General features: G+C 35.2%; 2 protein-coding genes across 3 annotated transcripts in view; both read right to left on the bottom strand.

Annotated features, from left to right (window-relative positions):
• Positions 1–15,559, bottom strand: part of LOC135079446 (acetylcholine receptor subunit beta-like 2) — a 49,582-nt gene extending 34,023 nt beyond the window's left edge. The window contains exons 1-8 of the mRNA XM_063974110.1: positions 15,453–15,559; positions 14,543–14,736; positions 13,804–13,932; positions 13,201–13,362; positions 9,819–9,975; positions 9,052–9,179; positions 6,434–6,609; positions 1,180–1,332 (exon numbers count right to left, since the gene is read on the bottom strand). Coding sequence (XP_063830180.1) covers positions 1,180–1,332; positions 6,434–6,609; positions 9,052–9,179; positions 9,819–9,975; positions 13,201–13,362; positions 13,804–13,932; positions 14,543–14,736; positions 15,453–15,504 — 1,151 coding nt within the window. The 5' untranslated portion in view covers positions 15,505–15,559. The remainder of the gene's footprint in view (positions 1–1,179; positions 1,333–6,433; positions 6,610–9,051; positions 9,180–9,818; positions 9,976–13,200; positions 13,363–13,803; positions 13,933–14,542; positions 14,737–15,452) is intronic.
• A 7,128-nt stretch (positions 15,560–22,687) lies between these two features.
• LOC135079163 (uncharacterized) lies at positions 22,688–25,335 on the bottom strand. 2 transcript variants are annotated; one of them, XM_063973748.1, is made up of 6 exons: positions 25,090–25,335; positions 24,611–24,855; positions 24,336–24,389; positions 23,774–23,926; positions 23,216–23,302; positions 22,688–23,097 (listed from the first exon to the last, which is right to left on the bottom strand). In XM_063973748.1, exons 1-6 carry the CDS (start codon positions 25,188–25,190, stop codon positions 22,721–22,723), a joined length of 1,017 nt encoding a protein of 338 aa, XP_063829818.1. In that variant the 5' UTR covers positions 25,191–25,335; the 3' UTR covers positions 22,688–22,720. The 2 variants fall into 2 exon arrangements, with proteins under 2 accessions (XP_063829818.1, XP_063829819.1); XM_063973749.1 differs by having other exon boundaries at positions 22,688–23,070.
• Between the last annotated feature and the right edge of the window lie 2,497 nt (positions 25,336–27,832).

Genomic DNA, 27,832 nt, shown 5'->3' with positions numbered 1-27,832 from the left:
TTATTTGGATTTACAGACAAAACAATGAGATTGTATTGACAAAGTGAAGACAAGTTGAAACAAAAAAAGTTAAAATGTTGTCCAACCCGCTTCTTAATTGAACTGGCAGTGACTTACAGTAAGCGAAGATTTTGAGTTAAAAGATGAAGTCCTACACTAATATCGCTCGATATTATATCAAGCAAGATCTACTCTGTAACCACCTTTTCATCATCATCATCATCAACAGCCCTTTACAGTCCACTGCTGGACTATGAGCCTCCTCCACTATAGTAGAGGGTTTTGCCATAATCCCCACGCTTGGCAGGCGGGTTGGAGATCGCGGTTTAAGGCAAACTTACAAACAAAACCACCTTTTAAGGCAAATAAATGTTTATTATTGTTTATTTATCTATTAAACGTTAGAGACGTTAGGAAGGTTTCTTTTCGGCCAATGTTTTTAGAGTGTTATGCCTTGCAGGAGAACAAATCTTCTTATACGACAAAACATGCACGTTACAAATACTGAATATTAGCACATACTCACAAATTTATTTATAAACAAATCGATTTGTTGAAATTACCGGATTAATCCAGATTAAAACGGATTTAGTACAGCCAGTGGAAAGTTTCGTCAATATTGTATGTGGAAACAGCGCTTTGACAATGCACATAGTTGTTTAGCTAATTGACTGGGGATGATCGACAGCTGCACAGATAAATTATTATTTGTAATGACTCGACATTTGATTGCGGATGCAATATTTGCCTGATGATTAATGCCATGTTAAACCATCAGGAAATTTGATTGGCTGAGATTTTGTATCCTTGATTACTACGCAATATCGGTTTCCTGTTCGTTAAGTTTTTTATTTATATGAGAGGATTTAAAGAAACTTGATAGTCACCTAATGGGTAACTGATCACCATCACTTATTGACGTTAGCAAAATAGGTACCAGGTAATCATTTAGATACCTTTATGTGATAGAGAGCGATAAAATCTGATTACTAAACGAAACTTCATCAAATCTCTATTCGAGTCCCGTACAACCAAAAGTGGTTGTTTGTCTGAAATATAAATTTCAAAAAGGTATCAGAGACTTGGGTAACAAAACTGACAGAAATTTTAAAAAGTTATCAGGAACTTTATCAAAAAGTTGTGAATCAGTCCCTAAATAGGTATATTATTATAGCTTACCTCATCTCCAGCTCGTTGGTGTATCCATTCGAGACGAAGGTGTCGTCGTAGTCAGGCAAAGAGTACTTGGTCCTCCTCATCATGAGGAGCTTGGGCATCAGCTGCAGGAACAGCTTCTTCATCCACGGAGACATGGTGTGGGTTGATGGGGACCTAGAGAAGGTTATAATTAGAAAATAGCACAGGAAGCTTTAGGAAATGACAGAAATAGACAATTTGTTTCAAAAACGCACTTGTTATAACTTGTTAATATGACACAGAATTTAGCTTGGGGTGTTTTCTTTCGTACCTATATAGGACTGAATAAAAATATACAGTGTGAGTCACGTTAAAGTGTACATATGAAAATAGATGAAACTAGACCTATTTTTATCGACAAAAAAGAGGTCAAAAATTTTTTGAGATTTTTTTTTAATTTTTTATCGAATTTTTTTTCTTCCAATTACTTATTGTAAAGAAAACGTAATAACTTTTAAACTAAGCGGTATATTCTGATAAAATAAAAACAGTAATAATGCTAAATAACAGGCAATACTAAAAAAATATATAAAATACCCAGAAAATGCAAAAAAGTAATAAAAAATGAGACTTTTTGAAAAAAATCTGCTTTTAAATTCGTGTTTTTTTGGTTATTTGATAAATTTCTCCAAAAAATGCCCGTATAACCGGTGGTTTTTATTACTTTGTATTATTCTCTATCGTATTACCTTCGTAAAACCAAAAATCGCATGTCTCTATCCCTATCACAACGTTTGCAATGATCGTTTGAACTAAGCCTCTCCGGGCGCGCCATTCAACGCTTCGTTAACAACGAAACTGAAAATGGCTCTAGATTTGTAATTTTGATAAAGACAAGTTAGATTTCAAATAAAAACAAAAGATTTCGAAGTAAAATAAGCATTTTAGTTAAAATTAAAACTGTCTCTACCTGTAGCGGAGAATAATGTTGTGGCAGGCCTTTGTTCAAACGATCATAGCAAATGTTGTGATAGGGATAGAGACATGCGATTTTTGGTTTTACAAAGATAATACGATAGAGAATAATACAAAGTAATAAAAACCACCTGTTATAGGGGCATTTTTTTGAGAAATTTATCAAATAACCAAAAAAATACGAATTTTTAAGCAGATTTTTTTCAAAAAGTCGCATTTTTTATTATTTGTTGGCATTTTCTGGGTATTTTATGTATTTTTTCAGTATCGCCTGTTATTTAGCATTATTACTGTTTTTATTTTATCAGGATATACCGCTTAGTTTAAAAGTTATTACGTTTTCTTTACAATAAGTAATTGGAACAAAAAAAATTCTATAAAAAATTTAAAAAAAATCTCAAAAAATTTTTGACCTTTTTTTTGTCGATAAAAATAGGTCTAGTTTTATCCATTTTCATATGTACACTTTAACGTGACTCACACTGTATATGTGACTCTTATTTCCAGACAAAAAATATTTCGAGTTCACAGAAATTCGTTTTCCAGCTCCTTACACTTTGCATTAAGATATCACCTTAATATTTACGAGCACTTGATCTAATGTTCAATAGTTTGTAAAACAAAAACTTTTGATTTTATCATTGAACAAAACTCTGAGTGACTCACTGCATCTTATCCTAACCCAAAAATGTCAGAGCAGTATAATAGTTTTTATGCACTCTATCAGAATCTGACTCTGACAATCTATGAGGTTCTAGGTAAAGATAATAATTACAATTTGAATACAAAACATTTGATCTTAATGCTCTGTGGCGTAATTCATAGCCCTTCGATTGAGTTGTCTTACGACTGTAGTCAATTACAATCGCTCTGTAGTACATGTTGTTTGATATTAATTAAGGAGTCAGCTGCTGCTCCAATTAATTACGCAATTGGCTGCCTAATAGCAACTATATTACGTTTAGTTTACTACAAGCTTAGGTAACAAAAGCTTGGAGTTATAAGTTGGCCATTTTTCAGGTTTTAGCATCTAGAAATAATTTAATAAAGTACTTAGATTAAAATGTTGGATGATTGATTGTTGTAAGATGGTGTCGTACTAAGCTTACCTTTAGGAATGTTGGTTCAGTCAAAGAAGAGTGTCATAAGAGTACTTTTGACTGTTTGTCTTCCCAAATAAATGTATAAAAGCTAAACTTCAAACAGCCATAGTAAAAACTCTACTAAGTTTGTTAAAAGTCAATTAAATCACAAAATGCACAAAGGGCATCTGCCCTTGAAGGCTTTTTTACAGGATGCATTTTGTGTGATGCATGCAGAAAATGCCTAACAAGATCGTCAGGCATTTTCTGAACCACCTCTCTTCATCATACATCAAATCTGGCTTCATGAGACTACAATCAGTAGGTATTTCTTTAAAGACCCTCCAAGATCTCTCCCAACACACCACTTACGTCCCTGTCAAAGTACTAAGCATGTTATTTACCAATTCTCATAGCAGTATCTGCGGCAATAACTCACGGGCTCGCCGTTCTATTACGGTAATGACAAAATAACAATGAGCCCATGATTCACGGCGCCATTAACGCGGGATTCACAGCTCGATGGGAACGGTAAACGTTAATTTTCGGTTTTGGAACTACTGATATAATGGTGCAAATAGACGTGACAATTGCAAGTGTTTTGGTTATTAATTATGGGTACAATGCATTTGTAGCAGTTGTTTATTGATATCTCACTGAGAGATCTAGTATAAGAGCAAGCTCTCCTAGAAGATTATTTGGGGTTGCGCTGAAGGAAAGGAGGTTAAAATGTTTAAAAGGATAACTTTAGTGAGGTCATTACTTAAGTTCATCTCCCTAAGAATAAGTGAGTAAATAAATAACTTTTTTTAGAGTGTAACGTTTCAGAAATACAGTGGGGACACTTACGCATAAGTACTTCTTATTGGATTGGGCTTGAGATTTTTGAAATGTATAAGATAATATGAGTAGGTATTATTGTATTTCCAATTTCGAATTAATCTAGCCCAAGATACGATTTTTCACATAACATCTTTATACTTTGAAAAGACGTAAGGGAGCCTCATATTATATAGCTTTTTGATTATAGATTCCAATTACCAATATACATCTTGAAAAAATAAACACAGATAATTTAGTTCCATCCATGCACCGTTATTAAACCTCTTAATTTACTAAAGGTGAAAAGCAATACCAGTTTTTGCTCCACAAAATGTGCATTCAATAAAGCTTGGTCTAGAGTGCGCCATATTTCATATTCGCACTATTGTACCGTTATCGTGGTGCCAAAGTTACAATGAAGGCTAGATTTACGTTGTTGGCCGAATATTTGTATCATAGATCGTAGGAGGTTGGTACTGAAAGCATGACTGCTGGGAACCGGTAGGTGGACCAGCATCTTTTGATATTTTTGTCTATGTTTTTATACTTTTTTTTACTCTTTATGATACCTTTTGTTTTTAGTTTGGAAGGATATGTTTTTTGATAGCCGTCAGGGCCTTTAATGCAGAAATACATCTTTATTTTAAACCGAATATATTTTCTTATTTCCGCACGCCCGAGCGGCTGTCCGCTACAATGATATTCTAAATAGATCTGAGGTATTTATTCAAGCCTGTGTTTGGTTCAACAGTTAGACCACTGGATCTATTTTTAAGTTTATGTTTATACTTGAGCGTCAAGTAATCTTATTAGCAATTGCCTGGTTTCTAATTGAGAAGTAGAGAGCGAGCACGCTCTTGCAAAAATCTCTATCCAAAAACCAGACCAACTTTACAAAAAAAGAAATAGTCCTTTTTCAAGACAATAACTAAAGTAGGTAAGTATAATGTATGTAGTAAAAATGGTCATAAGAGTTTTGGGACTTAGTCCACCTTCAGCTTGGTCTAAATTAATAGTGTCTTTCATTATAAAAAGTGATATGAAACCCCTAAATACTCGTAGTCCCTATGGGTTTATCTTCGCTCAAGGAACTATACTATAGATTGCAATCTTTACAATCCTTCTAGATATATGTACATATAAAAGGCTGTTGACCCAGCCGTCGATAGAGTCCAACAAAGAAATGCGATCTATGCAGCCTATCTCGATTCGCACTATTGTGGAGTATTTATGCGAAGGTATGTACGTACCTACATAGCCATCTTGAATACGTAATACTTTGCGAACTGATTTAGGTAGGTATTATGTTACTCGAATTCCTGTGACAGGGAATCTTTTTTGTTGCTTTACATTTACTTTGGAATATTAGTAATTTGGTAAATAAGAAATTTAGACAATCTACTTCATAATAAATTCTAGCCCCAAACTAAGCAGAATTTATACTATGGCCACTTTTTATGACTTTAGCATATTCCTAATTAAACTATAATCTGATTTTCTTAATAATTTTTCAACAAAAATCCATGATCATTATCATCTAATTACGTTACAATAACGTCACTTTCCTCCTTAACACATTCAGCGTCTGCATGAAGCTAGATAGTTTTATATGAATTATTGTCACTCCTATTTTGCGAAATTGTAATATTATAAAACCAAAGCTTTCCTATGACCTGATTAACATTAAACTGTTTAGAACATAGGTTTTAGCAATACTCATTATTATGCTATGGTTTTACTAAAAGCATTTATAAAACAACTAGATACAAAGCACTGATAAAGATTTAGCTTGTCAAGTAACTTTTCTTATCATTTGGTTCAATGTTATTACAGAAAATAAAGCAAAACTACGGTTTAAACCTTCACTTTAAGAAATATTTTATCAAATCGCTTTTATATTATACCTAATTTGCCATTAATAAGCTAAACAGTAATGTCTATTTAATGAACACACTTACCTGTCTGTATCAGCTCATAAAATTATAAAAGCGCTTTAAACTGATGATGAGAAATCAATATCAAAATGGTGTCTGGCCTGCAGCAAGAGAATTAAGCCATCCGCAAATCTGCGGCGTAGTTCATTACATGGTAGTGCTTTAGTCAAAGCCAGTGCCTTCAACTTACTGGTCTAAACACTATTAAGTATATGTCCACCGCGCTGCCTTTCAAACTGTTTTCATGAAAGTCTAAGACGTGCATAAAAAATTGTCTTACTTACCTAAAGTGTACGTTGAGAACGCAGACCGTCATCCAAACGCTTAACGACACCAAAATCATTGTAAACAGCAAATACTTTCCTAGCAGGGGTATCGCCAACGAGGTCGGGGGTATGATCTCAGCCAGCAGCAGGAAAAACACCGTCAGTGACACCAATATTGAGATGCTTAATGATATCTACGAGAGAACAGACAAATTACCTGAAATGGACGTTTACAATGCAAACAGTGAACCAAACGCTGAGAGAGACGAGTATCATGGTGAATAGCAGGTATTTCCCGAGCAAAGGGATCGCCAGGGAGGTTGGCGGGATGATCTCGGCCAGACCAAGGAAGAACACTGTGAGGGAGACCAGGATGGAGATGCAGAGCGAAATCTAGGGAGAGAATTAAGTCCTTTTTGAGTACACGTTAAGCATATGATTGTCTTTCCACTTCAGAAGCAGCGAGTCATGTGGAAGCACGCACAAATGCACACATTCGGATGAGTCATGTCAGTTTGTGAATGGAAGCTTTATGAAGTGTTCGAGTATAGATTCACATTTTAGATCCAAGCAGTGGCAATGTTTCGTGTGATTTGCTATTGTTTTTTGTTTCTTCTAAGCTGTTCAAATCACTATCATAAGTAGTGATTTTATGATAAGCAATCATCAAACTTCAGTTTCATAATTAGTAATTTATATTATGTAAAAATCTAGTCTAAGTTCTAAGAAGTAGAATTGAAAGGAAGACCGAAATTTAGAAGAATCTACTTTTGTGGCCAAGGGTCCAGAAAGAATGGAAGTCAAAGATTCTAGACTACTGAATAACGAAAGCTTTTATTTAAATGAAGTACATTATAGCCTACAGTCTAAAACTGTGCCACTACTTTACGTTAAAAATAATAGGATCTTATAGCAATTCGTAAGAGATATTCACGTTGATAGAGTAGCAAGGAAGGAAACATTTTTGCATTCACAATAAATATACTCGTAAGTAACAAACACGCAAAAAAACATCGATCAAAGAAATGAAATGGATTCACAAGGAAAAATAAATGCTCCCAAGTATGAAGAGCCTTCCATACGTAATTACAGAGGTGGTTTTAGAGCTGAATGAACATTGCATTTAGCAAAACATTTTTTCCTAGTGAATAAGAATCGAAGTAACTTTGCTGATTTTTGAGGTTGAAAGACCTAATTCATAATAAAATAGCTAATATTTTTGAAGACAAACATTAAAGATAATAATTAAGGGACTAACAGGTAATTTTATAAGCAAAGTTATTTCGTTATATTCAGTGGAAAGACAATGATGATCAAACTCGTCTTACGACGCTAACACACTCACACAATCTAACTAATGATTCAAAAAAGACTAATACTGGTTATGGATGAGTGAGAGGCAAAACATGGAAGATGGATCATGGGCAATGGATAGAAGGATGGAACAAACATGCCCTAGTGCTATCCCAAACATGACTTCGAAACGAATCTGCCATTCGAATCATTTATTTATTAGTAAGGCACAGCTACAGAAATACTAAATACGAGTATTTCTGAAGCATCGCATGAATCGTTTACCAATGAAATCTGTATAATGTTAGTCCAAAGTCGTACGTAATTGTAATAATTAGAATTTCAAAATATATTTTCGTTCTTTCGTTCACTTCAGCCAAATGACGTCCACTAAACAAAGGTTTTCCACAATGAACGGTCCTGCGCTGCCCGCATCCAGGCTCTCCCGCGACCTTTACCAGATTTTACGTAGTACGTAATAACTTGTAGTACTACTATTTTGAAGTGTTTTGAATTTCTAGATCGAAAACCAATTCGGAGATTTGTCTATTCCTTATGAAATTATTTATAACTGTATCTACTAAATTAACTCAATTTTGATTTAAGCTTGCTACGATTGGCAGATTGTTTCGGTCATCATTATTATCACTCTTCATTACTTACATAACACCAATTCCATCTAATTTCTGTACAATAAACTCTATTATTTCGACCCGTAAAATGGAGTGGGGAATTCATAGGCATAGGATGTAACTACGCATGACAGGCATCGAATGGCATATCACAAAATCACAAAGACAAACTAACAATCCAAAATACAATCAATTTCTGATCACATGTGAATCTATACTTCGATATCAGACATTAATAAAGAAGGAAAAAACTATTAACAAGAATTTTTAAAACACTTCAAAAAGCAGGCAAGTTACAAAAGCTTATAAATACATTATGTACTGTTTCTTGTGTTGTTTGTATCAGCAGTTCTATAGCCTGCAATTTTTTATTGGTCATTGTAGGAATATTCTTCACAATCATACTTGATGCTCTTTCGAATAAAAATACATCCAAATCGATGCGTGTATGCTTGTGTCGTGCCTAAACATAACAAGGTTATTTAAATTTTTTGATGTTTCACTCAAAAATACTTTTGATCTTTACGAAGTTGTCTACTTTTACATGCTCATATTTATACGATTAGAATGCAAAAGTATTTTTGTCATCAAATCATTTAATAACCCATTTTCTTCAGCTGTATGAGAAAGCCCGATCAATAAATAGGTATCACGCAAAAAGTCACTTGTAAGTACAGTCTTTAGAAATAATATAGCAATTACATTTTTGTGAACCCCTTCGTAAAAGTACACAATTTTACATTTATTCTCTTACCTACTTTGCACTTTTCTACTTTAGCTACTTTTTTGCGATACGGTGAATTTTCAAAATTGACTGTACTCCAAGGTTTTTGTTCTTGTGCAATTTTATACTGCTAACTTTGAATGTCCATGTTACGGATCGGGCTTAGCGTTGCATTCTCCCACTTACCTTCTCCCCTGAGTCGGACGGTAAGTAGAACACCAGCACTGTCAAGAAAGTCAAACCCACACACGGTATGATGAGGTTCACTGTGTAGAAGAGGGTTTTACGGCGCATAGTTAGTTTGAAGGTTATATCTGGAACAAAAAGATTTAAACAGATTGAGATAATACCAAATACTTATTTGATAGCACCATTAAATTGACGTAGGTAGGTACTTTTCATGAGCTGTTAAAATGCGATTCACCAGTTGGTGCCACTGCCGAGTGCCGCACAGCTGCTAGTGGAAACCCTTGACTAACGTTTTCTCAATTTCAATTTTCATTTCAGTTCACAGTTAATTGCAAAGTAATTGAGTTTTTAAGACCAATATGATCCCTTCTTTAAGAAAAGTTGTGCTTTGTTATTGATTTGATACCGGCGTCGAATACTCAAAGCCGAGTACTAGAACTTATTCCTACATCTCTTTTTATTTTTTATTCTTTGCTTTACTTTTTAATCTTTATTCAGGATCCGTAGACCTGATCCGACATCTGGTGGGGTCAACACAGTACCGATCGTTGCCACCGTTGGACGTCTTGTTTGAAATATTTCGGTTGTGTAATTTGGGAATTTAAAGCTTCAACCACACCAACTCGTGCAGATCGCCATCGCCGGCGCGATTATAGGCCAATGAGGTCGCGCGATCCATGACAGTTCCCACGACCTGTCATTGGCCTATGATCGCGCCGGCGATGGCGATAGTGTTGGAAGTAGTTCAGTTAAACAATCCTCACCAGAGAAAGGTTCAGCGCAGCACGGGTAATACTCCTCGTTCCTAGTCGCTGGTACCTCCAGGATGTCCCACTCGACGGATAGGTAGAACTCGCTGAGGTCGATGCCCACGTGGACCAGGCTGCTGCCGGGCGACTGGTCCATGTGCTTGAGATCCACCTGGGTAGTGGAATATTTTAACGCAACTTTAGTTTCAGTGGTTAGCTAGAGACGGATTAAAATTATCTAGGTAGGTGCTCACAGCTTAACCGCCGCGAACTTTCAGTGATTGTTATAGAACTGCAAACTACAGGAACTAGCTTAACTGCCTATTTCGTCTTATTAATTTCCTAGCTTGCTTCAAAAGGTAACGTATTATAAAACAGCACCCAAATAAATCTTCTATACGTTTATACGTAGCCAGGGCTTGAACATGCTTTTGGCATAGCAAACCAGCTTTAATTTTCCGTTAAAACAGTTAAAAACTATTACATTGGAATGATTTCTCGAAAAATACATAATTTCCAGTCTTGCAAATTTTTAGTACCTACCTATTTTAACTTTTTTTCAAGGGTTTAAAGTTATTATGCTTATGCTTAAGCAATAAAGATATTATGATTATGATTATTAGTCCAGTCAATGAATGCCTTAACGACGGTGTAGAGAGAAATCCATGGAACACAATTTCTGACCTCGGGACTTTATTTAGCCTAGTTAGGTGGTGAACATAGCAAAAGTCCCCGCCCTTAGCCCTTGAGCCGGCAGGGAGAGGGGGGTTTAAAGGTACCACTTTTCGGTTTTTCGCTTAATCCTCGGAAACTATGCGTCCTAGTGACATGACTACTATGAACCAAAAAAAGCTTATTCAATTTGCTACAGGCGAGACCGTCCAGTTTTTCTATATCTACACTAATATTATAAAGAGGAAAACTTTGTTTGTTTGTTTGGTTGTAATGAATAGGCTCAAAAACTACTGGACCGTTTTTAAAAATTCTTTCACCATTCGAAAGCTACATTATCCACGAGTAACACAGGCTAAATTTTATTTTGGAAAAAAATAGGGTTCCGTAAAATATGTAGATAATGTAGTCCACGCGCGCGAAGCCGCGGGCGGAAAGCTATTATTTAATAGATTAGAAACTCAACATAAAATCAGACATTTACAATCATTATACTGAACAGCAAAAGTTCCTTCCATAGATAAATGGTGTCTCACTTAATTAACAGGTTAAAATACATAATTATTGAAGATTTCATAATAAAACCTGGATGTTTATCAGTTGAAATTGATAAATAATCAAAAATAAATAAAATCAAATTGAAAAATAAAAATTAAACCTATCCACAAAATAAAATTACTAATAAAACAGAAAATGAAATAATAATGTAAGTAACAAAATAAACAGAAAATAATAATAATTTCCATTAACGAAATATTTGTTACAATTTATGTTTGCCTTTAGAAAACAGTCTGTCCATTGTGTAACATCCTGTCAAGCAAAAAAGGCATGAAACTGATGATAGAAAATTAGTGTAACGTTTTTCTAATATACTGCTCATCACAAAAATCGGCCCACCTACGTTTTACAGGAAAACTCGTTTCTACTGACACAATCATGGTGCCCCAACAATATTGGTGTATTTGAAAGCCCAATAAATGTCCTTAAAGAAAAACACATTTAAAATCTTAATAAAATATTAACATAAATGAGACTTAAAAAAGCGGCTTTTACCCGTGGTCCCCCCAACATGTCCCCGTTGGGGGGACCACGGGTAAAAGCCGTAATAAAGACCTCACTTTGGGCTCGCCTCTGGGATCAATTAGACCAATTTTTATGGATATAAAACCAAATAATGATCTCACGTGTCCTCTTTAACAGATGGATAGCGATTAATCCCAACTTAACAGTTTTATAGCCATAAAAGTTGGCTCAAGCGTAACTACCTATTTTTTGAAGAAGTGACTCTGGATTCTTCTACAGACACATTTTTGGGGTAAAAACCTTTCCTTTAATGAAATGAAGTTTAGAACTAGGCTTTTAAATGGTGCCAATATTGGTGGGAAGTGGGGATGCATATGTTTGAAAGTGCTTGTCGCGGGAGGGTCGATTTTTGTGATGACCAGTGTAGTTTATGGAGTGGCAGTAAATGCATATGAATACGAATAAGGCTACCATAGACTTTTGTTCAATACTTTTGCAGGTACGCATGCATGTCAACTTACAAAAGTAAATTAAAATATTGATTACAGTAGAAGCTGTGAGAACCAGAGTAATTAATTTATTATTTTATTGCATAGTGCAAGGATAATCCCAACTAATATTATAAATGCGAAAGTAACTCTGTCTGTCTGTCTGTCTGTCTGTCTGTTACGCTTTCCCGCTTAAACCTCGCAACCGATTTTGATGAAATTTGGCATAGAGATAGTTTGAGTCCCGGGAAAGAACATAGGATAGTTTTTATCCCGGTTTTTGAAACAGGGACGCGCGCGATAAAGTTTTTCTGTGACAGACAAAATTCCACGCGGGCGAAGCCGCGGGCGGAAAGCTAGTCTTGTATAGTTTTGCGGCATTTGCTCTAGAAGGTCTGTAAAATTGGAAATTTAATTTTTGTCTTACATGTTCCTATCAGGAGAAAATCGACTAAATCAACATTGAGCAAACACTATAGACATGCGGGAGCATGTTAAGCCTAGTTCCAGGGAGGGGACTGCACCGTGCGTATATATACCTAAAGAACCGTTTGAGGCATATTTATGAAATTTGAAGCTGATGTATATCTTGCAAGTCTCAACACATGAGCCAAATTTGAAGTGTTAATGCACAGTAGTTTTTGAGTGATGAGGAGTCAATAGTGGCTCAAAGTGGTTCGTCTAAATATACGCACGGTGCAGTCCCCTCCCTGGAACTAGGCTTAACATGCTCCCGCATGTCTAGAATGATTGCTCAATGTTGATTTAGTCGATTTTCTCCTGATGGGAACATGTAAGACAAAAATAAAATTTCCAATATTACAGACCTTCTAGAGCAGATGCCGCGAAAACTATACAATTTATCAAAAAAGTTGACTATCTCACCTGTAGAAAATTGAATATGCTTTTTTTGGTTCATAGTAGTCATGTCACTAGGACGCATAGTTTCCGAGGATTAAGCGAAAAACCGAAAAGTGGCACCTTTAAACCCACCTCTCCTCGCCGGCTCAAGGGCTAAGGACGGGGACTTTTGCTATGTTCACCTCCTAACTAGTCTAAATAAAGTCCTGAAGTCAGAAATTGTGTTCTACAGTTTTCCATCTATAATGCTTTATTGACTGGACTGTATGATTATTGCACATTATTCTGATAATGAAACAAGTTAATAAGCTCGTGGCGGTACAAATGAATACTGAAAAAATATAAAATAAAACCTGAGCTCCATTATAAGTCCAAGAGCCGAACTTCATGAAGCAGGTCTGCTCGTCAAAGGGGAAGTACTCCACGTTGATCTCGCAGGACGACTTGTATATCGCCGGTGGCTTCCAGTTCACTTCTCCAGTGTATTTGAGGGTAGCTTTGGTCATCAGGGTCACCTGGAAAAAAAAATAGTCTCTCATTGTAATTACCACTCTAAAATAGACATGATAACAGAAAAGATAGCCAGTTCCTCTGTAGTTTAGGATTCCAGGTGAATCACGCTTCCGCCTCTGGCCTGATCATCACTTTACGTCAGGTGAAGCTGCAGGCCAAGAGCTTTCTCATTGTGAAAAAAAAAGTTAATAAGCTTCTCCATTACCTACGTGTGAATGAGACAAAGGAAATAAATTATTAAAAACAGTTTTAAATAAAAAACGACCCCATGATTTGTTTCAAACTGCTATTTGGCCCTTTATATAAAATGTGTAAATGACACATAAAACGCGTCTCCTCTATTACTTTAGCAGGTATTTAATTACATTTAGCTCCGTGGTTTCAAACTTTCATAGAAACCCAAAACCTTTGATACGAGTAAATTGTTTAAATAATGAAAATACCTCGTAGTTTCCATCCCAGTTGTTGTACAGCACGATGTCCGGCAGCCAGATGTGTTCAGAAGGCACGTACAGCATCTCCACGCCGCCGTAGTCGTCCGGGTTCCAGGTCAGCTTGTAGTCGAACCACTTCTGCAAAATCGTAAAGGAGGCCTTTGAAGATAAGATTGGGAAATGAAAACAAAAAATAAGTCGTTACGGAAAATCGATTCGAAAAAAAATTAGGAAAAAATACAAAACAATAGTAAAAAAGTTGCTGATCATCTGTTTTTAAAATTGGCACTAAAATAAAGTAAGGTAAGAATATAGTTTATATTTTGATTAAAAAAAGTTTTATGTACTATTTAAAATCAATCAAATTTGATAAGAGACGTGCCTTAATGTAAAGCATTCATTGTCAATAGTCAGTTGAACTGACGTGCATCCAAAAATCTATCTGTGTACAATAACATTTAACCTTAAGATTTCACACACACGGTCTAATTTTGGATTCACCTCAGTTCAACAGATTAGCTGACTGTGACTGTCACACAGTATTCACAAACGATGCTTCCTTAAGTAAAGCTGCAAATTAACGCACAGCATTGAATAGAGCTCCGTGATTGGTTCGTGTGTGACCCTGTGCGTCCACGCGCACTGTGAGACCTCATAGAAATGTTTGTGAATACGGGCGTAAGTTTCAATTTGTGCAGTTCATATTATTTTAAAAAAGCTGTCCTAAATCTTATATCAAGACATTGACCTGCTCCACCCAAAGGTTGGTGGTCATGACCTGGTTCTTCAGGTTGACCTCCATCAGCTGAGACAGCTTGAGGCCCAACCGGACGGTCAGGATGTCGCTCACGTTGGTAACCGGACGGATCAACCGGTTGTAGTTGCTGAGCAGGTCATCGTAGAGACGCTTGACGTCCGGGTTCGCTTCTAGGAGCTTTACACCTGCAAACATTATTATTTATCTACTTACTAAGTATTCAGTAATTTAATAATAGTTAATTATGAAAGAAGGAAAGAAAGAAAGAAAATAACTTTATTTTGGCAACAAAGACACGCACAAAAAACGAACAAAGTTGCCATAAAAGATCAACCATTCAATAACATCTTGACAGTGTAACTGCCAAGACACTGATTTTTTATTAATACCTACTCTTTGTATTAATTTCTGTATGCACCGCCTACTCTAATTTCGGCCTTAATTATTTATAGATTTACACAAATCACTACAAAAGAATCAGTGTCAAACAATCATAATGTGATTTAGCTTCATTTGTTATAAGAAATACCAGTGTCTGTTGGTGCGGATTTTAAATGCTGTGATATACTTAATACCAAATACTCATTATTTATTAGTACTATGATAATACTGAACGAATGCTATAATACTCTTTACTCAACTTTTAAAACTTTTTGTAGTCTTAATTAAAAATTATTTTAAGGTACTTTTACGAGTAAATTTCAATTGTAAATAAATCCAACGATTATAATTAAAATGTTTCGTAAAACTTTCAGAACTTGCTATGAATACTCGTAAATTTTAGAACAGTCACTTCGCAAAACGTGTCAGTGTGAATATGGTACTTTTTAACAACGGCATAAGAGCTACGAATATGCATAAGTATTATCCCAAGAATTTAGGATACATTAAAATTACTTACCCAGACAATATCTAGCGTAGGTGAACAAAATCCACACGATTCCGACCCGCATCTTCACAAGTTATAATTGAAAACTTATTTTCACTGGCACATGTTTACAAATTCGGGACCATTCGGGACCTTGTCTCAGTAGGTCGCGCAAGCGCGATCAATACTACGAGCTACGAAACGCCCTGTCGTAGTTGCTCGTAGCAAATCGTAGCCGCTATAGTGGCGCCGCTACGGCCACAGAGCGGTGGCGTTACGGCGCACTAACGCTTTCGTAGTCGAAGCGCTGCTACAAGATGCGCGTAGCCGAGCTACGAACTAGTACTGGTGTCAAGCGATAGATGGCTCTGAATGTCTTATAATTCGCATTATTTTTAACCAACTTCGACAAAAGGAGGTTTCTCAATTCCTTTGGTGTTTTCTTTTTTTGATTCTCGTACAAAAACTATGCTCGTCAATTAAACTTAGGGTCCGTGCACACCGAGCTTTATTCAGGGACGTCACATGCAAATATAACGCACTATTTACGCTATGTTATCGCAATCAATGCAGTAAATCAATCTAATTTAGCAATTTTTTCTGGGTAATAAAAAAAATGTAACACATTTGCAATAATAACATTCATTTATTTCGAATCGTAGATTAACCACATACAAATGTTAAATTCTATTGAATGATTATTACGTATCTATTTTCTAGACTAGACTTATCAAAAATACAAAAACATGGCAATGTTCCGTACCCTTCTTTATCCACATTGTTATTTGGCATAGTTTATCGATTATTCTATCAAATGTTACGTATGGTAATACCTAAAGAGAACTTTCATAAGCAATCATCATCATAATTTCAGCCACAGGACGTCCACTGCTGAACTTCGGTATAGGCCTCCCTATGAACATAAGCCTCATGAACTATGAATTTCGAATAAGGTTCTGTCACTCATATAGGCAAGCAACAAAACGTACCCCTACCAACTTGACTATTAAAATAGACTAGCTGTGCCCGCGATTTCGTACGCGTGAGAATAGTTTGAATAATATTTCCCGTTTTTGCAATATTTTTCTTTACTGCTCCGTCCCCATTGGCGTTGTTATAAATAGCCTAAAGCCTTCCTTGATAAATGGGCTATCAAGCACAAAAATATTTTTTCAAACCAGTAGTTCCTGAGATTAGCGCGTTCAAACAAACTCTTTAGCTTTTTAATACATATGTATTAGTTTAGATTTCAAAATGACTAAGGTTTTAAATTACCATTAAAAAGTAAATAGCCTACATACGTCTCAATGCAGGGCATACCCTCACTTTAACTTTAGGGTAGCTCATCCCACTGCCTCAGGTCAAAATCAAATCCTACCACACGGGTATACATATACATATTCTTTATTTTACCCTTTATCGGAAGCTTATAACATTTTAATAACCTGTTTAAATAGTCGGTTGGTGGGCATTCAATATAAATATATTTACGAATACAAATTACCACTAATTAAATCTAATGTATAATCTAAAACAACATGGGTCTCTGTTTCGTCGACCCAGCTTTAGAATTTCACAAATAATTTTAAAATTAACAAATGAAATAAAAAACGTTATAAAACAGTCACATGGTTCGAATTATGAGCCAATTATTGAGATTCGTCGAAAATAGTAAATACTTTTACTTCGTTTATCTTTTCTTCCTATGTAAGGTCCTCAACAACCTCTTGTTTTTGAAGACCTCTGGCGGTTCTTCTACCTCGCTCGCTGGTCGGTCTGAAAGATAATAATAATACAATAAATAACACGATCACAAATGTAGCCCACCATATAAACCAAGTGAGTGAAGAAGATCTTTTCATTATTGTAACTGTAGGTGTCGAGAATGTATCAGTATATGAGACATAGGTTTACTGTATAGCAATCACAGAGAATTATAATTAAAATATCTATGTTATTTGTTAAAGCAGTGCATTTGTTTCCCAACATTTTATAGCTAAGTAGGTATTAAAAATTTTTACTTGGAAAATTACATATGGAAAAAGTTAAATTTCTAATTTTTTCCTCGCTACGATTTTGAAAGTTTTTCTAGAAATATTGTTAATTGTTTACGAACAATTTAGTGTAAAAATAAAAAAATCCTAATTTTTTCTTTCGAATGAAGCCATATTGTAATTCAATATTTGGAATAAACCTGTGAAACGTAGTACTGACCTTTTAGCGGGTACTTTGGCATGGGCCACAGGCTAAAAGGGTAGAAGTACGAGATTGGCACCCTTTTCACGGCTATGATCCTTTCTTGTGGAACCATCTTGGTTTCTGAAATGAAGCAAATTAAACTTTTATTTACCCAAAAGTTGACACGAACTCAGTATAGGATTCTGGGATGGGGAGAAATCTGATTTCATATTTTCAATCTATGTGACTAAGTAATTTGCCACCACTTACTCTATGCTCAGTTTGGCCCTGAGGTTAACTGGAGGAGAATGCTGAGTGGCATTAAGTTCGCCTTATGTATGTAGTCAAAGTCAAAGTATTAATATATATAATATATATAATCATTCATTTGCAATTTGAACCTTTGAAATATTCTTGCAGATATAGCGCTCTACTCTCTGTAGATCTGTAGTAGCCAAAAAAGTAGGTCTGTAACCGTTTTGTCGGTCACTGTCTAACCAAAACGTCTACAAGTCAGCAACCCGTGTGGATTACATCACTCCAGTGAGCCAAGTGCATTATCAATCCATTTATTGGACCAGGAAGTGTAGGACAGATGGCAGCAACCAGTGTCTTCCTAGGAAGCCGTCAATGCCACACTTAATAGAGCAGAAAAATCTTCCATTGGTTCGTTATTCTAATACCTAGCACAAAAGTTTTTGAGGTAAATTTCAGTAAAACAACTGCACCTATCTCACAACACAAATTCATAAATATGTAATATCGAGTGCAAGACCGAGTAATCTGCCAAAAGTTTTAATTTTACGGTAAGGCATTCCTTTACTATTTGCAAATTATCTTTCCAGTCGCCAAAAAAAGTCGTTTCATGACACGTTTTCAACATAAATGTACTTAAATTGGTAAATTATCTAGTTTTAAATAGGTTCGTAAATAGGTAGTTATAGTACATAATTTAAAGAAATCATTACCTCTTCACTCTTTCTTTTGGATCGCGATTGGCCATTTCTATGCTCTTTTAACATAGATCTGAAACATCGGATACCCAAAGCTGAAAGCAGCTCTATTGTTTTCCTTGACGTCACGTCTCGTATAACATGTACCTAAAGACGTCACCGGTTAATCAAATGTTGCGATTGTCCTATTCCCGCGACTTCCCTGTGGAGTGGGAAACTATTTTCCACTTGAGGCGCGATGAAAATGATCCGTTACGTGACGATTTGCAATAATCTGCGCGGTAGTGTCGTGTTGCTGCAACGTGCTCGGTTAGGTGCATATGCGCAGATTACATGTGCAGTGATATGATAGAGGATTTACGCCCGTAATCACAAACAATACTATGAGGTCTCACAGGGCGCGTGGATGCAAAGGGTCACACACGAACCAATCTCAGAGCTCTATTCAACGCTGTGCGTTCGATTTGCTGCTTTACTTAAGCAAGCATCGTTTGTGAATACGGGTGTGAATTTCTTCCGTCACTTCTTCTCAGTGCCAGGCGAAGATGTAAGTCTACATAGTAATAAAGATTTGAAACTTATAATACATGGCTGGGTTGCATTTGTGTGTTGTATCATGAGCATTTACTTATGCCTTGTTAATTTGAGATTAAGACTGAGGTGTGGTAAGTGTATGTAATTGATGGAAAAAGTACACAGGGTGAAATTGGAATCGTTGGCATCCTTTTATAATAAGACTCTACTCATGATACTTATGTGAGTAGTACTTTCTTTAAATATAAGACAAATCAAATTCGTTTTATATCTTTTTAATAAGTAGGTGTAGTAAAATGAAAAATAGTAACAGGACTGTTCTGTCTGTTACTGTGACGGTTTATTTCCAAAATTTCACCTTTGTTAAGGAAAACATCGGTGGAAATCTCTTCCTGATGTTTTTAGACAATGGAAAAGTTACTCATACTTATTTCTTTGCAAGATCGCCAGCCTATTAGAACGGGCTGTAGGCAAAACAAGTTCAAAGACAATGCTCAATTTGTCGAGTGCACTAAACCACACTAAACCAAGATAAATGGGCGCAATGCCACAAGCAGTATGAAAACGCATGGATACAATTTTGTACCAGTACAATGACTTGTCTTAGAAGATATCAACAGAGCGATGACGCTTAAAAACACACAAATAATAATGCAAAGTCGGGAATTCTGCATGTTTTATTATCTATTTGATTGAAAAGGGGACAACATGTGAATAGCAGCGTCTACTGAGCTATCAACTTTAACATCTCTTACCGATACTGCGATACCTTCTGAAACTGATGGTAAACTTTCTCTATAAGTGCCTAAGACACATAATATTGAGCTTCATTTGGTAGGTACTATAAAGAATACTTTAAAAGATGCGAGTTTAATATTTTTATATCAACAACGAGGAAGATCTTGGCCTGCATCTCACCAAGTGTATGATTAGTGCAAAAGAGGTAAGGGTTGATCAGACCGAAGGTAGAAGCGAGCTTCTTCCGAAATCCTCAACCACAGAGGAACTATGCTACTTTAAAAATACAATAATTGTTGTGGACAATATGAAACAAAGATTCACGCCTATCCTAACAATACAACTTCCCTATTCAACACTAAGCTTGGACACTCCTACGCACATTCTCGCACGTCATTGATAAAATTGAAACTTAAAGGGTAGCCTCACTACACTATAAATAAATCATATCACAGATATGGATTAGAGTAGATACAGCAAGTTGATCGTCAAAGCGTGCCATTCCGATACAAAGAGCATAAAAGAGTAAGAGACGGCACTCCATAGATATTTTTTGAGCTCACGCACACATATGCATTTTAGAGAACGACCCGCAAATCTTTACCAACCGCACAAACTACAGGCGGAGCTACCAACATAATGCCTTATTTTCTGACAGTATTAGTGACGTTCGTAATAACTTATCGATTATCGATACTTTGCTAGGGTTGTAATTGCATATCGATATCTAGTATAGGAACCTTCAATATTTTAATGATTACTATTTTTATTTTATACTATGTGTAAGTAAAACGAAGTTTTGTAACATAAATTATTTATTTCGAAATAAAATAGGTATATTACAATAAGTATTGAACATGACATAGCAGTTGTAGGCATGAGGAATTATTGAAAATTATAACAATGTACAGAAATGATAATTTTGTAAACTTTTATTTTCACAACTTTTTCTAAGAAAAAATAGGATTTTTATTTATAAACATCTTTAATTTTCTTATCAGCTGATCGAACCTCAGCCCTAAGATTACTTTTCAATGCTTTGTTGCTGTGCTTTTTTACTTTTGTCAGCAAAATTGTTTTCACTTTTTATGAAGCTGTCATTAATGATTTTACAACTTTTTCTTAGAAAAAGGTAACTTAATATTTTAAACATCTTATCATAAATTTCTTTATTATGTTGTTGACATTTAAACCAACTAAAATTACAATTTGTACTCAACATTAAGAAAATGAATTTTCCAACATTTTCCATATATATCTGGTCGGCAATATGGTCATGATAAAATTGTTTAGCTTTATTTACGGTGGTACATAATTGAATTGTTGGATAAACGAGACTTTTTTTATCATGCCACCATTCGCGAAGAGATATATATGCATACAAATCATTGTCAACAGGAGTTTTCACGCTCAAACACTCTTCACAAATTAAACAAGAACTGTTCTGTAATAGTTTGGCAGCTAAATACCCGCTTACATATACTACTGGTTGGTTTTCAAGGCTACACAAATTTTCAATGGGCTGTTCTAAGTTTTCAGGGTCCGGGATAGACAACACAGGATAAAATTCAGTGTCTGTGGAATCTTGAACATTAATTTTTATTTCTGTTGTTTTTAAATTAGTTTTTAAAATGTCTTTATATTCCAGCATATGTTTATTGTTGTCTGCTTCACAATTAGCACTTCTGCTATGAGGCACTTTCAGCCCAGTAACCATGCTTGTTTTAAGCGCTGCAGTAAAGTGCGTGATAGTGGGATTTCTATTGGTTACACTGTGTTGCCTAATGATTCCAAATAAGTTTTCCAGAGAGTCTTGGTTAAACTGTCTAAGGTTCATATATTTAAACCCTTCATTCTTTAACTTTTCCCAAATATCGTTTAAGGATTTGATAGATATTTGATATCCCTTTACGCATTTAACATTTTTTAGTATCGTGTTTTCTGCTGTTATAAATTTTATGGTTTTTAACTTATCAGTATAAAAGGTCCAAGACTCAATGTGATTACTTGATGTGGAAACATTTTCCCGGATCCCTTTCTTTACGTCATTTAAAGATGATGGACCATTTGTACAATCAAATAGTTTATCTAACTGTTCAATCACAAATGCTGTATCATTGCAATCAGAAACTTCTTTCCATGCCATCATTTTTAAAATAGCTGCCACGGTATTACTCAGAGCATGCGCAGCATACTTCACCCTCATCTTAGTTTTGAATGTTGGATTTACAATGGTACTATTCAGTTTTTTAAAATTTTAAAAATTTCTGTTGTGTTCTTCTGCAACTACCAAATGCCTCCATTGTGCAATTTTTCCATCGAAAGACATATTTCCACTTTTAAAGAAATTGTTTCGTAATGATTTGAACAAGTGAGGGATGTCATAGATTATAAAAATTTTGTCATTATTTACAGAGAAAAAGTTGCTATCTATGCCTTGTCCACAGTTTCTTTTTAACATGTTAAGAGCTCCTATATTTGTAGATCCCTGATCACAAACTGTTGTTAGAACCATAAATCCGATTTCTTTTAATTTTTTGATGATGTCCGATATAATTTTTGCCAGTTTTGCTGTTGATATTGTGCCTTCCACAAAATAGTGCGCAATATATTGCTTGTATTTATGTTTAGCACCCTGTATCATAAACACTAACGCATGGTCTGCAATTTTCTTTTCTCGTCCCATGTTCTCGCCCTCTCCATAATCCACGTAGCCATCCACTTTATCAGCAATTTCGTTATAAATTATCCGTTTCTTTAACGCCATCTCGTCAAATATTAACGAGCAATATTTATTTTCCTTTGGCATACTTGATGCTTTTGCCTCTAACATATCAATTCTAATATATCATATCATTGTGGAAAACCTTGGGGGAGGCCTTTGTCCAGCAGTGGACGTCATTTGGCTGAAAAGAAGAAGAAGAAGAAGATATCAATTATATTTTTATTTATACCAGGCTCCATTGGTATATTTTTTAAAATCCTTTGGAGCGTTTTAGTGCTTGGTAGCGTAAACAGCTTTTGCATATAGCGGTATGCTTTAGGGGACCGTTTAAATATAGCCAAAGCATATATTTTGTTGGCTAAAGTCCACCTTTTTCCTTGTGACTTTTTTTTGTTATTCTGCACTACATCCTTTACTAACGATGTCAGCACTTCCGAATCTAACTTGTCTAAATTCACTCTTGACTTCGCTATATTCCTTATTGTTTTTTTTGCATTTTGTAACTGTCGCCAAAGCCTCTTCTCTTTAATTGTAAATGTTGATGAAGTGTCTGTAATAAAAACATTTCCATTAGTAAAAAAAACAACATTAAAGCAAATTGAATTGAATATTGGTTAATTAATCAGCAATTTTACTTAGTTTTTTAAATTAGGTATGTTTTATCTTACCTTTCATTTCAATGTTTTTCTTAGGTCTTTTATAACTGTGGACTAATATTTCTGCCTGTGCATCTTGATGGCAAATGTTTTTATCATCTGAAATATTATAAATATGCAAATTAGTTTAAAATTTATTTTGTTGTTTTATGAAACATATTATTTCCAAATCAATCAATCATTATCAAGTTTTAAAAAAATGCAAAGACAGGATAATGATAGCTCTTCTCATAAAATATGAAGCGTGGGCCCACCTTCAATAACAATGACATAATATTAAATTAAAGGCATTTAGAGGTTTTAATGTTCTGCATTCTGGATGCGGTCTGCGGGTATGTCAAGACAATCTGTAAGTGGTCGTGATAAGGCAATCAGTCACGTGTGCTTTGCGTTCTTTGTTCGTATCCGCACGGTCAAATCGCATTAATATAAAATGTACAGAAACCTAGAATGTTGTACATATAAGTTCATTTTGACCTGACTGCAGACTGCAGAACGCATCCAGGGTGGCATTCTTTAGTTTGAGGGAAGGCATATTTTAGAAGGTAAATAATTAGTTTGTACACTTACCATGAGTAATGGGTTTATAGGTCATATGTTCTGGTGCATTGGAAGTAGAAGGAAGAGGTTCAAAAGTTGTTTTCGCAGAAATACCAGAATCTGGTATATCCACAGCTCCCAAACATGTTGAATTTAGTTGTTTGGTTGTAGTTGTAAGGGGAACTGAAAGCAGATAATGAAATGTGAATTGGGTAATAAAATGTCATGTTCTTACCCAACTTTAGGGTACAATCAGTCTAGTACATGTCTTGCTCACATTAAAAATTACTAGCTTATAAATATTATTAAACTAGCTGACCTGGCTAATTAATGTAGATTGCCTAAAATTTTTCAAATTGGTCCGGTACTTTTTTTGAAGAATTTGTATTACACAAATTACTAAAGTTCCTCTAACTCAACACACATTCTAAGCTAAATTGTGTTACGAGTGGGTTTACTACAATATTCAAGCTGTGGGGTTCTAACCCGCACTTTAGGCTATCTTGGCTTCGAGTTACGGAGCCGATCAAATACAAACAAACAATTAAATATTTCCTTTTTATATTATTAGTATAATTTTAGATAAACATACCTCGTTCAACTGGATTTGACTTCTTTGGAATGCAATATGAATGATCATAAAGAACTGTAACAAAGTATAGATATAATTAATAATTGAAATTATATATTATTTATTGATAAGCATACAACACATGTTTGTGGTTACAAAGAAAGAACCTTGTTAAATTGCATTCGGTTGGTTTGTTTTGGAAACCAAAGAAAATTAATTAAGACATCTAAATAATTCAGAAAAATTGATAGATAGTAAATTAAATTTAAAAAAAATAATTGAAGTCATCATCATACCTGTCTTGAGGTTTTCTTTATTGGAGTCTTTTACATGAAGAGGAAACTCTGTCAAAACTTCATCTGGCAAGATGGGATTGCTCAATTCCAGTGTTGGAATAGCTGAGTTCTTCAGCCGAGTTCCTTTGGCATTGAAGGATTCAGGAGTGAAGTGCCCACCACAAACAAACTTCAGTTGGTGTAACTTTTCAATAGGTACATATGCTAAGTCTTCTAAGCCAGCATTTTTAACCCACATTCGACAACTGAAATAAGAAATACCTATTAGAAAAGAAAAAGAATAACAAACTGAAATTTATTCATCAACTAATTTCTTTTAGTATTGTTATGCAATTCATTTGCAGAGTACGAAACAAAATACTGAAATTAAAAATTGGTTATGGTTATTTACTGTATGATTAAAAATATTAATCCCAGCCTTTAAGTTTACACAATCAGTAAAATTATCTTGTAATAAATGAGTGTTATTAGAAACTTACCGGTCAGAATCCAGAGGAAACCTACTCAAAAGTAAGGGTGATCCACCACGACTTCGCCTCTTATTACAAATAACGCACTTCTTGTTGTTTCTACTCTCCATTATCAGTAGAAGCCTAAAATGAAATAGGTATTAATTAAACAAAGCCTATAATTTCTCTCCAACCAGTGTCAATGCCCTGGTTCATGCATTTACCAGTTTTGAAAGTACATTTACATTTTCATCACATAGGGTTGTTTTTAATGAAAAATAGATTTGTAATAGATGTAATATTTCAAGTAAGTAGATAACATACCCATTAAACAGAAAAGTAAATAAGAGTTTAAACTTCTGTAGAAGTTGAAACACAGCTTATTTAAAAGAGTCTCTATCTCACAAAAAACATAACACTGAACAGCAAACTTTATCACGCCCGATACGGAGGAACTTAATCAACTCAACGTAAACGACAGAAAAGTTTATTTACAGTAATATTGCACCAAATCTGAGAAAATAACTTCACACGAATCAATTCGCCGCACAGTGGTCTGAAAATGAAGCTCCCATACCATAGAAACTTAACGTCAGAAATTAATAAATAAAAATATGTATTGTGTTTAGTATACCTCCCTTTGTTTTACTAATATAGTATAAAGGGTATGAGTAGCTCCATGTGTGAGAAAAAAAAATTTTTTATTTTTTTTTGTATGGAAAAAAACACTTAAAGTGGATTTTTATTAAACTGAATAGAACTGAAGGGCTGGTACTTACATGAGCTATTGCACCATACATGGCGATCAAGATGACATACAATTTTTGTGCCGTTGGGTGCCGCTTTACACGTAGCAAGCTTTGAAAATTTTGAATTTTCGGTAGGTGATCTTTCATGTCTTTGATGTTATTTTATGAAGTTATTAATCGCTTTCAATACGAGAATAGTATGTAAATTAATACTCATATAACTAGGAATATATTAGGGATATTTTTAAATATTTTTTATTTTGAAAATATAAAAAATAAAAAGTTTAATCATTGAATGAAGTAACCAACCAGTTGGTTGACATTGTTATTAGTTACTAACCTGCTAAAACCCGGTCCGTGAGCACGTAGAATTTTGTCCAATGACCCCTAGCTACCCATCCTTATCGCTCGCAAGTAATTAAATAGCTGTCGCGACTGTGCAACGGGCACCCGCAGTGAGTGTGCGAGCGCGATAGCAACATAATTACGCGCGAGCGATAAGGATGGGTAGCTTGGGGTCATTGGACAAAATTCTACGTGCTCACGGACCAGACTATACTAGTTACTAACCACTGACATTGTTATTAGTTACTAACCTGCTAATGACGTTTTAATGAAAATAATAGCAATCAGTATTGATTAAATAAACAACTTAAAAAATCGAACTGCCTAATAGGCCAATAGAATTACATTTGAAATCGGAAATAATTCCTACATAAGATTTTATTATTTTAATGGCTTTATTTGTTACCCATTAAGACTATCCTAAGTTTTCGACTTCGACGGAGTTGTGCTTAAGTGGTGGGGGCCCCCGAAAGTGGCGTTTTTTCGGTTTTCGTGCTTATCTTCGAAAAAGTACAAAATGTACGTATAATTAATGATCCTCTCCACGTCCAATGGCTCGATACCCGCAGGATTCCAAGTTTTGAAAAGGACCACCTCAACCAGTGTAACCCTGTCAAGGCTTACGAGCTGGATGCGCCTATCCTTGTTCGTCCCAGCCATTCGATACGTTGCCTAATCGATGCCTGGTATAGTAACACAGAGTCGTTCAGGAGAGTGCAAGAAAGAGGTGCAGTAACCGCAGTTAAGGAACGGCTGGGACGAACAAGGATAGGTGCATCCAGCTCTTAAGCCTTGACAGGGTTAAACTGGTTGAGTCGGCCCTTTACAAGGCTTGGGAGCCTGCGAGTGACGAGCCATTGGACGTAGAGAGGGTCATTAATTATACGTACATTTTGTACTTTTTCGAAGATAAGCACGAGAACGGTTTGTCCAAAACATATGAATTTAGTCTTATTAAATGCCCTTCAACCGTCATGAAGACCAGTTTTTGATAGGGTAAGTCCTTTACGCGATATAACCGTAAAACCGAAAAAACGCCACTTTCGGGGGCCCTCACCACTTAAGCACAACTCCATCGAAGTCGAAAACTTAGGATAGTCTTAATGGGTAACAAATGAAGCCATTAAAATAATAAAATCTTATGTAGGAATTATTTCCGATTTCAAATGTAATTCTATTGGCCTATTAGGCAGTTCGATTTTTTAAGTTGTTTATTTAATCAATACTGATTGCTATTATTTTCATTAAAACGTCATTAGCAGGTTAGTAACTAATAACAATGTCAGTGGTTAGTAACTAGTACCTATAGTCTGGTCCGTGAGCACGTAGAATTTTGTCCAATGACCCCAAGCTACCCATCCTTATCGCTCGCGCGTAATTATGTTGCTATCGCGCTCGCACACTCACTGCGGGTGCCCGTTGCACAGTCGCGACAGCTATTTAATTACTTGCGAGCGATAAGGATGGGTAGCTAGGGGTCTTTGGACAAAATTCTACGTGCTCACGGACCGGGTTTTAGCAGGTTAGTAACTAATAACAATGTCAACCAACTGGTTGGTTACTTCATTCAATGATTAAACTTTTTATTTTTTATATTTTCAAAATAAAAATTATTTAAAAATATCCCTAATATATTCCTAGTTATATGAGTATTAATTTACATACTATTCTCGTATTGA

The sequence above is a fragment of the Ostrinia nubilalis genome, chromosome 16 (assembly GCF_963855985.1).
Source record: "Ostrinia nubilalis chromosome 16, ilOstNubi1.1, whole genome shotgun sequence".
NCBI lineage: Eukaryota > Metazoa > Arthropoda > Insecta > Lepidoptera > Crambidae > Ostrinia > Ostrinia nubilalis.
Note: the sequence above shows the minus strand (reverse complement) of the source record. Positions and strands in the feature narration are given on the sequence as shown.

Coding starts and splice junctions, on each gene's coding strand:
- LOC135079163 (XM_063973748.1), bottom strand. CDS start 25,190: ATGGAGAGTAGAAACAACAAGAAGTGCGTTATTTGTAATAAGAGGCGA. Junction 24,856..25,089: donor TTTCCTCTGGATTCTGACCG/GTAAGTTTCTAA, acceptor TTCTTATTTCAG/TTGTCGAATGTGGGTTAAAA. Junction 23,098..23,215: donor GAAAAACATTGAAATGAAAG/GTAAGATAAAAC, acceptor TTTTTATTACAG/ACACTTCATCAACATTTACA.